The sequence below is a fragment of the Rhinopithecus roxellana genome, chromosome 9 (genome assembly GCF_007565055.1).
Source record: "Rhinopithecus roxellana isolate Shanxi Qingling chromosome 9, ASM756505v1, whole genome shotgun sequence".
Classification (NCBI taxonomy): Eukaryota; Metazoa; Chordata; class Mammalia; order Primates; family Cercopithecidae; genus Rhinopithecus; species Rhinopithecus roxellana.
Window position 1 is genome coordinate 81,696,040 of NC_044557.1, and position 13,213 is coordinate 81,709,252.

A 13,213-nucleotide genomic window follows, 5' to 3' on the forward strand; every position below is an offset into this window, starting at 1 on the left:
TGGTACCGGTTGTTGTTTCCATGTTTAGTGCTTCCTTCAGGGTCTCTTGTAGGGCAGGCCTGGTGGTGACAAAATCTCTAAGCATTTGCTTGTCTGTAAAGGATTTTATTTCTCCTTCACTGATGAAACTTAGTTTGGCTGGATATGAAATTCTGGGTTGAAAATTCTTTTCTTTAAGAATGTTGAATATTGGCCCCCACTGTCTTCTGGCTTGGAGAGTTTCTGCTGAGAGATCTGCTGTTAGTCTGATGGGCTTCCCTATGGGTAACCCGACCTTTCTCTCTGGCTGCCCTTAACATTTTTTCCTGCATTTCAACTTTGGTGAATCTGGCAATTATGTGTCTTGGAGTTGCTCTTCTTGAGGAGTATCTTTGTGGCATTCTCTGTATTTCCTGAATTTGAATGTTGGCCTGCCCTACTAGGTTGGGGAAGTTCTCCTGGATGATATCCTGAAGAGTATTTTCCAACTTGGTTCCATTTTCCCCCTCACTTTCAGGCACCCCAATCAGACGTAGATTTGGTCTTTTTACATAATCCCATACTTCTTGCAGGCTTTGTTCATTTCTTTTTCCTCTTTTTTCTCTAGACTTCTCTTCTCCCTTCATTTCATTCGATCTTCAGTTGCTGATACTCTTTCTTCCAGTTGATCGAGTTGGTTACTGAAGCTTGTGCATTTGTCATGTATTTCTCGTGTCATGGTTTTTATCTCTGTCAGTTCATTTATGGCCTTCACTGTATTGATTATTCTAGTTATCCATTCTTCCATTCATTTTTCAAGATTTTTAGTTTCTTTGTGCTGGGTACGTAGTTCCTCATTTAGCTCTGAGAAGTTTGATGGACTGAAGCATTCTTCTCTCAACTCTCCAAAGTCATTCTCCATCCAGCTTTGATCCGTTGCTGGCGACGAGCTGCTTTCCTTTGGAGGAGGAGATGAGCTCTTATTTTTTGAATTTCCAGCTTTTCTGCACTGCTTTTTCCCCATCTTTGTGGTTTTATCTGCCTCTGGTCTTTGATGATGGTGATGTACTGATGGGGTTTTGGTGTGGGTGTCCTTTCTGTTTGTTAGTTTTCCTTTTAACAGTCAGCACCCTCAGGTGTAGGTCTGTTGGAGATTGCTTGAGGTCCACTCCAGACTCTGTTTGCCTGGGTATCAGCTGTGGAGGCTGCAGAAGATAGAATATTGCTGAACAGCGAGTGTTCCTGTCTGATTCTTGCTCTGGAAGCTTCGTCTCAGGGGTGTACCCTGCCGTGTGAGGTGGGGGGTGTTGGTCTGCACCTAGTGGGGATATCTCCCAGTTAGGCTACTCAGGGGTCAGGGACCCACTTGAGCAGGCAGTCTGTCCATTCTGAGATGTCACCTTCCATGTTGGGAGATCCACTGCTCTCTTCAAAGCTGTCAGACAGCATCTTTTACATCTGCAGAAGTTTCTGCTGCTTTTTGTTTAGCTTTGCCCCGTTCCCAGAGGTAGAGTCTACAGAGACAGGCAGGCCTCCTTGAGCTGCTGTGGACTGCACCCAGTTCGAGCTTCTTGGCAGCTTTGTTTACTTAAGCCTCAGCAATGGTGGGCACCCCTCCCCCAGCCTCGCTGCTGCCTTGCAGTTAGATCTCAGACTGCCATGCTAGCAATGAGCGAGGCTCTGTGGGTGTGGGACCCTCCTGGCCAAGTGTGGGATATAATCTCCTGGTGTGCCGTTTGCTAAGAGCCTTGGTAAAGCACAGTATTAGGGTGGGAGTTACCCGATTTTCCAGGTGTTGTGTGTCTGAGATTCCCTTGGCTAGAAAGGGATTCCCTTCCCCCTTGTGCTTCCCAGGTGAGGTGATGCCTCTCTCTGCTTCAGCTCTGGCTGATCGGGCTGCACCAGCTGACCAGCACCGATTTTCCGGCACTCCCCAGTGAGATGAACCCTGTACCTCAGTTGAAAATGCAGAAATCACCCATCTTCTGTGTCGCGCTGGGAGCTGGAGGGTGGAGCTGTTCCTATTCGGCCATCTTGCTCCGGGACTCGTTTCCTCATTTTTGACATTCATTCACTTGAATTCTCTTTCTCTTGTATGTGCTAGAAACTATTGACAAATGATTCAAGCTGTGGCGTATGGCAGCTTGAATGTGTCACACAGGTGGATTAGTAATTCTTTTCTGGTTTTTTATTTTTGCCTCCACAGAATGACTGATTACATTGTAAGGTTAAGAGTAAGAATATACGAGAAAAAATACATTGGTTTTTATTCTGCTAACAGTAGACCTAGGATTTCAGTGCCTTCACTTGCAAGGAAAAGGCTCCCCCAGAGCCTCTTAGAGGCTCCCAACTGTGTGAGCAAAGTTAAGGATAAGAGTGGGGTCATATGAGAAGACCTTAGAATTTATGTTATAGATGAGAGTGTTTGAAATCTTAAGATAATAAGAGGTACAGCAATCACACCACAGATGTGATAGGAGACCTAATATTCTCATTCTGAACCAAAGGTGTCTTCTCCTGTCACTGCCTATGACAACTGGCATCGAACCCCATCCTCATTTTAGAGGACAATATTCATTTTATCAGGCCATTGTGAGAGATCTCAGCTTAGCATAATGGGCAACTTCCCATTACACTGGGCCACTGGGTTATTCTGGGACTTAACTACCCTGAGTTTTCTCACTAGAAAGTTAGTGATCACACAAGGAAAAGGCACCAAGTACCTAGTGGTCTGGGGTTTACTCCTCTTCTCCAGTCTACACAATCCCCTCTCTCTGCATCTTTGCGTACATTTGTATAGGTTTTGGAACCTTTTGCCCCCAAACAAATGTCTACTGTTTGTCCAAGCTCTTGCCATAAGGCTATAGTTCTTTCTCTTACTTGGGAAGAAAAGTGCTTTGTAATGAAGTAAATGCCGATTCCTAGGAGTTGAAGAGTCCGAGGTCTCCCAGGAGCAACTCAGAGGCTTCATTCCTGAGAGCTGGAACTGGCATGCCTGGTAGGGTGAATCCTTGATCTTTAATAGAGAGTACCCTGGCCAGGGAGAACTAAGCTCACTCTGGTTCTTGTGTTTTGGAGGGCTGTTATTTACGTAGAAGCAGAGCCTGTCCTTCCCTTGCCGGTCAAAAGGATTTCAAAGCTATTCAAGAACTGTTTTCAGATGACTGGTTTCAGAAACTGTTGACCCTTGTCTTCCCTTTCAATAGTGAAATCCCAAAATGGTCCTAGGAGGGACAAGTAAATTCTGACAGCTGCTTAGAGGTCATCTTAGAACTAAATTCCAAAGAAATACTTTTAGGCTGATAAAGAGTCTAGAAAAAGGAGGAGGGAGAGAAAAAGAAAAAATTAGATTAGTGTACAGAATGGTAGCTATTTGCAGCTCACCCAGGTGTGCTCTGAAGGTCAAAACCCTACATCAGCAATTTGTAGCAAACTCTTGAGCTCCTGTACCTCTTAGAAAGCACAATTGAATCAGATATCATGCAAAAGACATACACACTTCATATAATGCTACCTGCAAGTCTCCCTAGAAAAGCAGTTTTTGTAGGTGAAAACAGTGAAACCAGGTAATATTCCAAGGAGGCTGTAATTTTTGCAGACCTACCAATAGCACTGATGTAGGAAGCTCATTATTTTAATTTCTGGAGCCTTTTAATTTTTTCTTTAGAAAGTATATAAATAGTTGGAGTGCTGCTTTGCTTCCAAAACTGGGGGTGAGTTCAACAGCGACAACAGCAGCAGCAGCTCTTATCCTGGCCGTCATGGAGTTTCTTGAAAGAACTTATCTGGTGAATGATAAAGCTGCCAAGATGTACGCTTTCACACTAGAAAGGTAATAGATGTCTGTGTCTGCTTCACAGTTTTCTCTCTTGAATATCATCCAATTAATTCCTATAACTTGTTGCTTCTGAACTGTAAACCTTTACTCTGCTACTTGGGGCACTCTGGAACATTTTATAAGTTGTTGACTGACATGTATTTTATATTCTGAAAAATGCAATACTTTATATAGTTGATTTGATTCCTTAAATATCCTAAGTGCGTAAAGAGCACATTTTATTGATGTGTTTTTCATCTGTAGTGTTTATTCCAAGAAATAGACCTATATAATCTAATGTGTTGACTTTTCCTTTTCTCAATTATTCTCAGTTTTATGATAGATAGTACATTTTATTTAGAAAAAATTAAGACTTCAATATATGGCATAATTGTAGTTATATTGATCTTAAAATGAGTTGTTGCTTTCATGCTCATAAAATATTATTAATACGCATACCTATAATAAATATAGCTGATTCTAATGTTCTACAAAGTATTCAATTTCTTTTTAATATCACCCACAGTGTCACATGCAATACATTCATTCATTTTTCACTTGGTTAACAATTGTTGATTGAACACACCTGTGCGAAGTGCAGGACTTAGAAAAAAATGTCTAGTCTCAGATCTTTGTCCTCTTGAAACTTAGTCTAATGTGAAATACATATTAGAGCTAGGCAATTACAAAACAGTGTATTTGTGTCATACTGAGGGCATTCAGTAAGAATAACTGGACTTTGGAATCAGAGGAAGCTTTTTCAGAATTAATAGGCTAAGAGCTGAAAAATAAAAAGGAATTAAAGTAGGGTTAGGGATAACCTACATAGAAAATAGGTTTAAGGAAAGGTTTGCAGACTTAGATAATTGCACAGTAAATACACTTTCACATACATAAGATGTGAGCTTGGTTTGTTTGAGGAGTTGAATCCGAATGGGGTTCAAAAAAGAAACACATTCAGTGAATATAAATGAGCTAATGAAAATCTGAAAAGAATTCATGTTAGAAGAAGAATTTAAGAGAATACTTGCCCATTAATAATATGTGTAATGTTCTTGTTTGTTTCACAAAGCCAAATTAATATTCTAAGGAGTAGTGATACTATGTTTGATAGCATCAAATATTTTAGCAACAGCAAAGAGACTTTATAAAAAGGATATTTATAACTTGTCTTAAAACAGAGAATCTAGCAGTCTCACATTGGAATAATTATTTTTCTTAGAAAATAATATTAGATATGATTTATTGAGGTTATTAACATAAAAAACAAAGCCTCGTGGTAAGTCAGGCAGAAGTTTTGGACAAAAAATTGTTAGCCCTACAGATACTATCAATAGAGCATCTCCACATTACTGAAATAACAATATTTCCCTTCTCAGTAAGGTAGACTATTACCATTTTGTTGCACAAATAAGCCAACCACTTATAGTTACAAAGTCTCATTCACCCAATAAATAGGTATGGTTTTCAGGGCACAGTGTTTATAAGAATTGTCAAACTCATTTGTATTTTCTTGTCAAGGGAAATAAATTAAATCTGCAAGAGATTATTTATCTCGATCCCTCATTTTACCATGTAGGAAACTGAATGCCAGATAGAACAAATACCTTTCTTGAGGTCAAAGTAAATGCCTTTCTTGAGGGCAGATGGCTAATTACAATAGAACTGTGCTGTGGACCCAGGCCCCCTGCTTGTTAATTTAGTGTTTGCCTTCTCCCTCTACATCTCCTCTACTCATACGTCCACCATCTGGGCTCCTGAATCCTTAATCTATTTCCTCCTTAGGTCACATGTCCCTGAATTCCCTCACTTACTCACTTTTTCCCTCACCTCTCCCAATCTATCTCATTTATTTTGTTCTGTCTCTATTAGTCATAGACAACTTTGTCCCCTGATATTCCTTCTCTTTTCTCCTTCTACTTCTTTTTCTTTCTACTTATGATCAGTTTTCTATTTAAACTGTTACCAGCTGGTAAGAAACTTAATCTGAAGAAAACTTTATTACCTAATTCCACAAATGGAGTGTTCCATTTATCTATTGCTTTGCAACAAACTACCCCAAGACCTAGTGGCTTAAACAACAACTTTTTTTATTATGATTCTGTGGGTCAGGATTTGGGCAGCATTCCATGTGATATTAGCTGGAATGGAAAGCTGCATTCTGCTGGTATCTGGGCTACGCTAGAAGGTTTAAGATGGCTTCACTTACATGACTGAGATATTTGTGTTGGCTTTTTGCCTGGGGTGGGAGGTCTTAATTATTCTTCCCATGGCTTCTCTCTCTGTATGGTGTCTCACTTTATCTGGTTAGCCTGGAATTCCTTATGTGGCAGTCCAGAGTAGCAAGAGAGCAATAGTGGAAGCTGACGATTCTCAGATAGCTTAATCGCAGAACTGGCAGAGTATCATTTTTATCACAATTTATGGGTTGGTTAAAGCAAGTCCCAAGTCTCAGATTCCATGGGTGAGGCAATAGATTCTATCTCTTGATTGCATGTGCATATTGGATGACAGGAATTGCTGGAGGTAATCTTTACAGACATTTTACTACAGGAAGTAGTAATATTGGACCCAGTAGGTGCCATGAACTATGATTTTTACCCTCTCCAGTCTCTCCAAATGTGTTTCATTGATGGGATTCTCTGGGCTTTGGGTTCATTGTAGCAAAAAAAAAAAAAAAAAAAAAAAAAAAAAAAGCTGTGTAAACTTGAACTGCAACAAGAAAAATAATCAATGTTTTTCTTGATGCTAGGTGGAAGGGATCAAGTTTCTCTTTTCCCCAGCCATATGTTGAAGAAGTGCAGAGGAAGTAAGGGTAGGGACAGATGATAGAGGTAAACTGCTAGAACATTTTCAACAACTATTTAAGTGGTAAAAGTTATAAAAAAGAAATGAAAATCTCTGGAAGTTGTCTTAAGGTCATGCAGAAAATTAAGAATTATTTATTCTAGAAAATCTAAATCTCAGTAAGAAGTGACAGTCTATGGCATTTGAGCCAGGATCTGCTCCATTAACCTCTGCTCTTCCCCAAGCTCAGTATGATGGGAGCTCAACTCTTGAGTGGATGTAGCCAAAAGACAAGGCTCCCTCTCCTCCCAGCTTCCAGTTAAAGATCATAGCTCACCCCTAGAGCAAAAGGCTGTTGGCATCTCTTATTGTCCCAGCCTCAGGTTGCAGAAATTCTCTTCATTGTAGACATGACCAAGAGGACTAAGGTTTCTTTCCTTCACCCAGCCTCCTCACATAGGGTATAATCTCTAGCCCAGGAGCAGCAAGGTCCTGAATATCCCTGCCGTGGATCACTCATAGTGTGCAGGACGTATTCCAGGAGGCATAAGCAAAAAAGACTAGGGACTACTATCCGTAATCAGTGCTGTACTTGTGGAGCAAGAATATGGCTCCAGGAGAAGTAGGTCACGGTCTCTTCTGCCAGCTCTGGTGCAGTGGTGTAAAGGTACTACTTATGGGAGAGCCAGGCCGTAAGAATAGAGGGTTATGTATCTTTCCCTTAGAAGACTGATGATACACAAGCTGGAATTTTATTTATGAGAGAGCATGGGGCATTTCAAGCATAGGGACACTGTTGAAAACAATGAAGATTCTTCTGGTGAGCAATTAAGAGTAGGCTTGTTGCTTTATGATAGCAATAGGCTATTGGCAGACCGGCTAGAAGTTAAACAGAGACAGAAAGAAAAAGAGGTAAGAAATGCCCTCCTGGATTTGGGACTAGCCACAAAATTTGGCCTCAAATATTACCCCTATACAGAAGCCTGTTATAGATTGAATGTTTATGTCCACCACAATTATATGTTGAAGCACAAATGCCAGTGTGGCTGTATTTGGAAATGGGGCCTCTCAGGAATAATTAAGGTTAATTGGGGTTATAAGAGTGGGGTCCTGATCTGACAGAAGTAATGTTCTTATAAGAAGAGACTCTAGATAGCTCACTCTCTCTCTCTTTTTGGGTGCATACACTAAGGAAAGACCACGCGAGGAAGTAATGAAAAGGCAGGCATCTATTAGTCAGAAAGAGAATCCTCACCAGTGAATTTGCTAGCGCCTTGATTATGGAATTCTATCCTCTGGAGCAGTGAGAAAATGACATTTGTGTTATTTAAGACACACAGTCTGTGGTATGTTGTTATAGTAGCTGAAGCAGACAAATTTAATTGGATCTGATTGTTGGTCCATTCATACCTCAGAGTATTATTGAAAACCATAGAGCAACAGTTCAGCAAACAATTAAGAAGGCCAAAATCTGGGTGTGATACCAACACAGGCAGAACAATCACTTAACAGCGAGACCATGGAAAGAAAGAAAGTGAACACAACTAAAGTGATTATTATCCTTTGGAAATGGGAGAGGATAAGAATGACTGTGCGTCTACCCAGTCATGCACCCTCTGAGGAATGACAACAGAGGCTGCACATGGAGGGGAAGTCAGACAACACCTGGTTTAAAAAAAGCAGTTAGTAGAAACAGTCCAGGTGTTGTATTTAGAATTTGAATGTTTCAAAACACCTATTATAACTAGGTTAAAAGAATTAAAGAAAATCAAAGAACAAAGAATTAAAGATAGGTATGATTAAAATGTCTCATAAAATTGAGAATATCAATGAAGGGTTAGGAACTATTTTTTAAAAAAGAACCAGATGAAAATTCTGAAGCTGAAAAGTACAATAAGTGAAATTAAAAATTCACTAGAGGGGTTCAACAGTAGAACTGTATTCATAGAAGCTGGCAGAAGAAAGATTCACTGAAATTGAAAATAGATTGGAAGATATTATGCAACATGAAAAACAGAGAGAAAATAGAATGAAGTAAAAAAATCAACAGAGCCTCAGAGAAATGTGGTACATTGTTAAATATATTTACATATGCATAATAAGAGGGCCAGAAGGAGAGAGAAAAAGGAGAAGAAAAATAGTCAAAGAAATAATGGCCCCAAACTTTTGAAGTTTGTTGAATATTAATCTATACATTCATGATGGTCAATGAACTCTTAAGAATCAAGCAAATAGATTTACACGCTCACACATTATAGTAAAACTACTAAAAGCAAAACACAAATAAAAAACTTTGAAAGCAGCAAGAGAAAAAAAAGATGCATTATGTGTGAGAGCATCCTGATCAGATTAACAACTGACTTCTACCAGAAGCAAAGGAGGATGGCAGTGAGATGACATTTAAAGTGGTAAAAGAAAAAGAAATTCCTATCAACCAATAATCTTATATCCACCTAAACTGTCTTCCTAAAATAAAGGTGAAATAAAGACAAACAAAATCTAAGATAATTTGTTGTTGGATTCACTTTACAAAAATCAGTAAAGAAAGCAATAGTAACAGAAATATTAAAACAAATGACACCAGATATTAAGTTGAACCAATACTAAAAGAAAATAGCACCAATAAGGATAATAATGTGGGTAATTATAAAATACATGATTTGTCATCCTTTTTCCTCTTAACTAATAGTTAAGAGGAAACTGCATAAAATAAAATGTATATAATCTTAGATGAAATGGATAAATTCATAGAAAGACAAAACTGCCACATGAACTTAAGAAGAAATAGAAAATCTGATAAGATACTGAATTATTAATAAATTTCATAAAACCTTATACAAAGAAAGCTCAAGTCCAGATGTCTTCACTTGTGATTTCTACCAAAATTTAAAATAGAATTAATATTAACTCATCACAAATTCTTCCCCAAAATAGAAGAGGCGTAAATACACTTCCCAACTCATTTTATGAGGTCAATATTCTGCTGATAGCAAAAAAGGAGGAAATATCACAAGAAAATAAAACTATAGAACAATATCCCTTATGAATACAGATGCAGTAATCCTTGAAAAAGACTAATGAACTGAATCCAGCAACATATAAAAGTAATTACAAACAATGATGAAATGGGATTTATCCCAGTAACGCAGGCTTAATTTAACATCTGAAATACAATCAAAGTGATAACATATTAATACGATACAGAACAAAGCTCACATGATTATCTCACTAGATGCAGAAAATGAATAGACAAAATTCAACACCCTTTAATTATATAAACACCTGCAAAACTAGAAATAGAATGAAACTTCTTTAAAAGCATCTATGAAAAACCTGCAGCTCACATCATAATTTTTTTTCATTAGGTTTTTTGGGAACAGGTGGTGTTTGGTTACACGGATAGGCTCTTCAGTGGTGATTTCTGAGATTTTGGTGCACCCATCACCTGAGCAGTGTACACTGTACCAAAGTGCCGTCTTTTATAGTAATTATGGTGAAAGCCTGAACATTTTCCCCTAAAATCAGGTACAAGATAAGGATGTCCACTTTCATGAGTTCTACTCAACATGGTACTATATGTTCTAGCCAGAGCAATTGGGAAGACGACAAAATAAAAGACATTCAGATTGGAAAGAAAGAATTAATATTATCACTGTTTTCTTTTCTTTTCTTTTTTTTGAGATGGAGTTTCACTCTTATTGCCCAGGCTGGAGTGCAATGGCATGATCTCAGCTCACCACAACCTCCGCCTCCTGGGTTCAAGTGATTCTCCTGCCTCAGCCTCCTGAGTAGCTGTTATTACAGGCATGCGCTACCACACTCAGCTAATTTTTGTATTTTTAGTAGAGACAGGGTTTCTTCATGTTGGTCAGGTTGGTCTTGAACTCTTGACCTCAGGGGATCCACCTGCCTCAGCCTCCCAAAGTGCTGGGATTACAGGCATGAGCCACCGTGCCCAGCCTATCACTGTTTTCAAATGACATTATCTTATATGTAGAAAGTCCTAAAAGATCCATTTAAAAATTTTAGAACTAATAAGTTTGGTAAGGTCACAGTAAAAGAGATCAATATACAAACAGTAATTGTATTTTTATACAGTAGCAATAGAAAATCTGAAAATAAAATTAAGAAATCAACTTCACTTACAATAGCATAAAAAATGTATTTTAGAATAAATTTAACAAATGAAGTGCACAGCTTTTACACTAAAAATTATAAAAGGGAGTTAGAAATATTAAAGAAAGAATAAAAGATATAAATCAACGAAAGATATACCATGTTTGTGGATTAGAAAATGTAATATTGCTAAGATGACATTATTCCTAAAATTAACATGGAAATTTGATGCAATTACTACTAAAATCCTAACTGTCTTTTTGAAGAAGTTAAGCTAGCCTGATAATTTATATGGAACCAGTAGGGGCCTATGAAAGGCAAAAGAATCTTGATAAAGAATAAATTTGGAGGACTCACATTTCCTGATTTCAGAATTTAATACAAAGCTATAGTAATCACAACAAGAGTGTGATATTGGCATAAAGACAGACATATACACCAATGTGATAGAATGTATAGTCCATAAATAAGTTCTTATATGTGTGGTCAATTGTTTTTCACCAAGGATTCCAAGACAATTCAATGGTAAGAAAAAAAAGAATTTTATTATTTTTTTTATTTTTTATTTTTTATTATTATACTTTAAGTTCTAGGGTACATGTGCATAACGTGCAGGTTTGTTACATATGTATACTTGTGCCATGTTGGTGTGCTGCACCCATCAACTCATCAGCACCCATCAATTCGTCATTTATATCAAGTATAACTCCCAATGCAATCCCTCCCCCCTCCCCCCTCCCCATGATAGGCCCCGGTGTGTGATGTTCCCCTTCCCGAGTCCAAGTGATCTCATTGTTCAGTTCCCACCTATGAGTGAGAATATGCGGTGTTTGGTTTTCTGTTCTTGTGATAGTTTGCTAAGAATGATGGTTTCCAGCTGCATCCATGTCCCTACAAAGGATGCAAACTCATCCTTTTTTATGGCTGCATAGTATTCCATGGTGTATATGTGCCACATTTTCTTAATCCAGTCTGTCACAGATGGACATTTGGGTTGATTCCAAGTCTTTGCTATTGTGAATAGTGCCACAATAAACATATGTGTGCATGTGTCTTTACAGCAGCATGATTTATAATCCTTTGGGTATATACCCAGTAGTGGGATGGCTGGGTCATATGGTACATCTAGTTCTAGATCCTTGAGGAATTGCCATGCTGTTTTCCATAATGGTTGAACTCGTTTACAATCCCACCAACAGTGTAAAAGTGTTCCTGTTTCTCCACATCCTCTCCAGCACCTGTTGTTTCCTGATTTTTTAATGATTGCCATTCTAACTGGTGTGAGATGGTATCTCATTGTGGTTTTGATTTGCATTTCTCTGATGGCCAGTGATGATGAGCATTTTTTCATGTGTGTGTTAGCTGTATGAATGTCTTCTTTTGAGAAATGTCTGTTCATATCCTTTGCCCACTTTTTGATGGGGTTGTTTGTTTTTTTCTTGTAAATTTGTTTGAGTTCTTTGTAGGTTCTGGATATCAGCCCTTTGTCAGATGAGTAGATTGCAAAAACTTTCTCCCATTCTGTAGGTTGCCTGTTCACTCTGATGGTAGTTTCTTTTGCTGTGCAGAAGCTCTTTAGTTTAATGAGATCCCATTTGTCAATTTTGGCTTTTGTTGCCGTTGCTTTTGGTGTTTTAGACATGAAGTCCTTGCCCATGCCTATGTCCTGAATGGTACTACCTAGGTTTTCTTCTAGGGTTTTTATGGTTTTAGGTCTAACATTTAAGTCTCTAATCCATCTTGAATTAATTTTTGTATAAGGAGTAAGGAAAGGATCCAGTTTCAACTTTCTACTTATGGCTAGCCAATTTTCCTAGCACCATTTATTAAATAGGGAATCCTTTCCCCATTTCTTGTTTCTCTCCGGTTTGTCAAAGATCAGATGGCTGTAGATGTGTGGTATTATTTCTGAGGACTCTGTTCTGTTCCATTGGTCTATATCTCTGTTTTGGTACCAGTACCATGCTGTTTTGGTTACTGTAGCCTTGTAGTACAGTTTGAAGTCAGGTAGCGTGATGCCTCCAGCTTTGTTCTTTTGACTTAGGATTGTCTTGGCAATGCGGGCTCTTTTTTGGTTCCATATGAACTTTAAAGCAGTTTTTTCCAATTCTGTGAAGACAGTCATTGGTAGCTTGATGGGGATGGCATTGAATCTATAAATAACCTTGGGCAGTATGGCCATTTTCACGATATTGATTCTTCCTATCCACGAGCATGGTATGTTCTTCCATTTGTTTGTGTCCTCTTTGATTTCACTGAGCAGTGGTTTGTAGTTCTCCTTGAAGAGGTCCTTTACATCCCTTGTAAGTTGGATTGCTAGGTATTTTATTCTTTTTGAAGCTATTGTGAATGGAAGTTAATTCATGATTTGGCTCTCTGTTTGTCTGTTACTGCTGTATAAGAATGCTTGTGATTTTTGCACATTAATTTTGTATCCTGAGACTTTGCTGAAGTTGCTTATCAGCTTAAGGAGATTTTGGGCTGAGACAATGGGGTTTTCTAAATATACAATCATGTCATCTGCAAACAGGGACA

The 13,213-nt window shown here is 38.4% G+C and overlaps 1 protein-coding gene across 2 annotated transcripts in view; it reads left to right on the forward strand.

Moving 5' to 3' along the window:
- The first annotated feature begins 3,388 nt into the window (after positions 1-3,388).
- Positions 3,389-13,213, forward strand: part of SLC30A8 (solute carrier family 30 member 8) — a 54,147-nt gene continuing 44,322 nt past the window's right edge. For both annotated transcript variants that reach the window (XM_010386874.2, XM_010386875.2), the window contains exon 1: positions 3,389-3,790. In XM_010386874.2, coding sequence (XP_010385176.1) covers positions 3,720-3,790 — 71 coding nt within the window. In that variant the 5' untranslated portion in view covers positions 3,389-3,719. The remainder of the gene's footprint in view (positions 3,791-13,213) is intronic.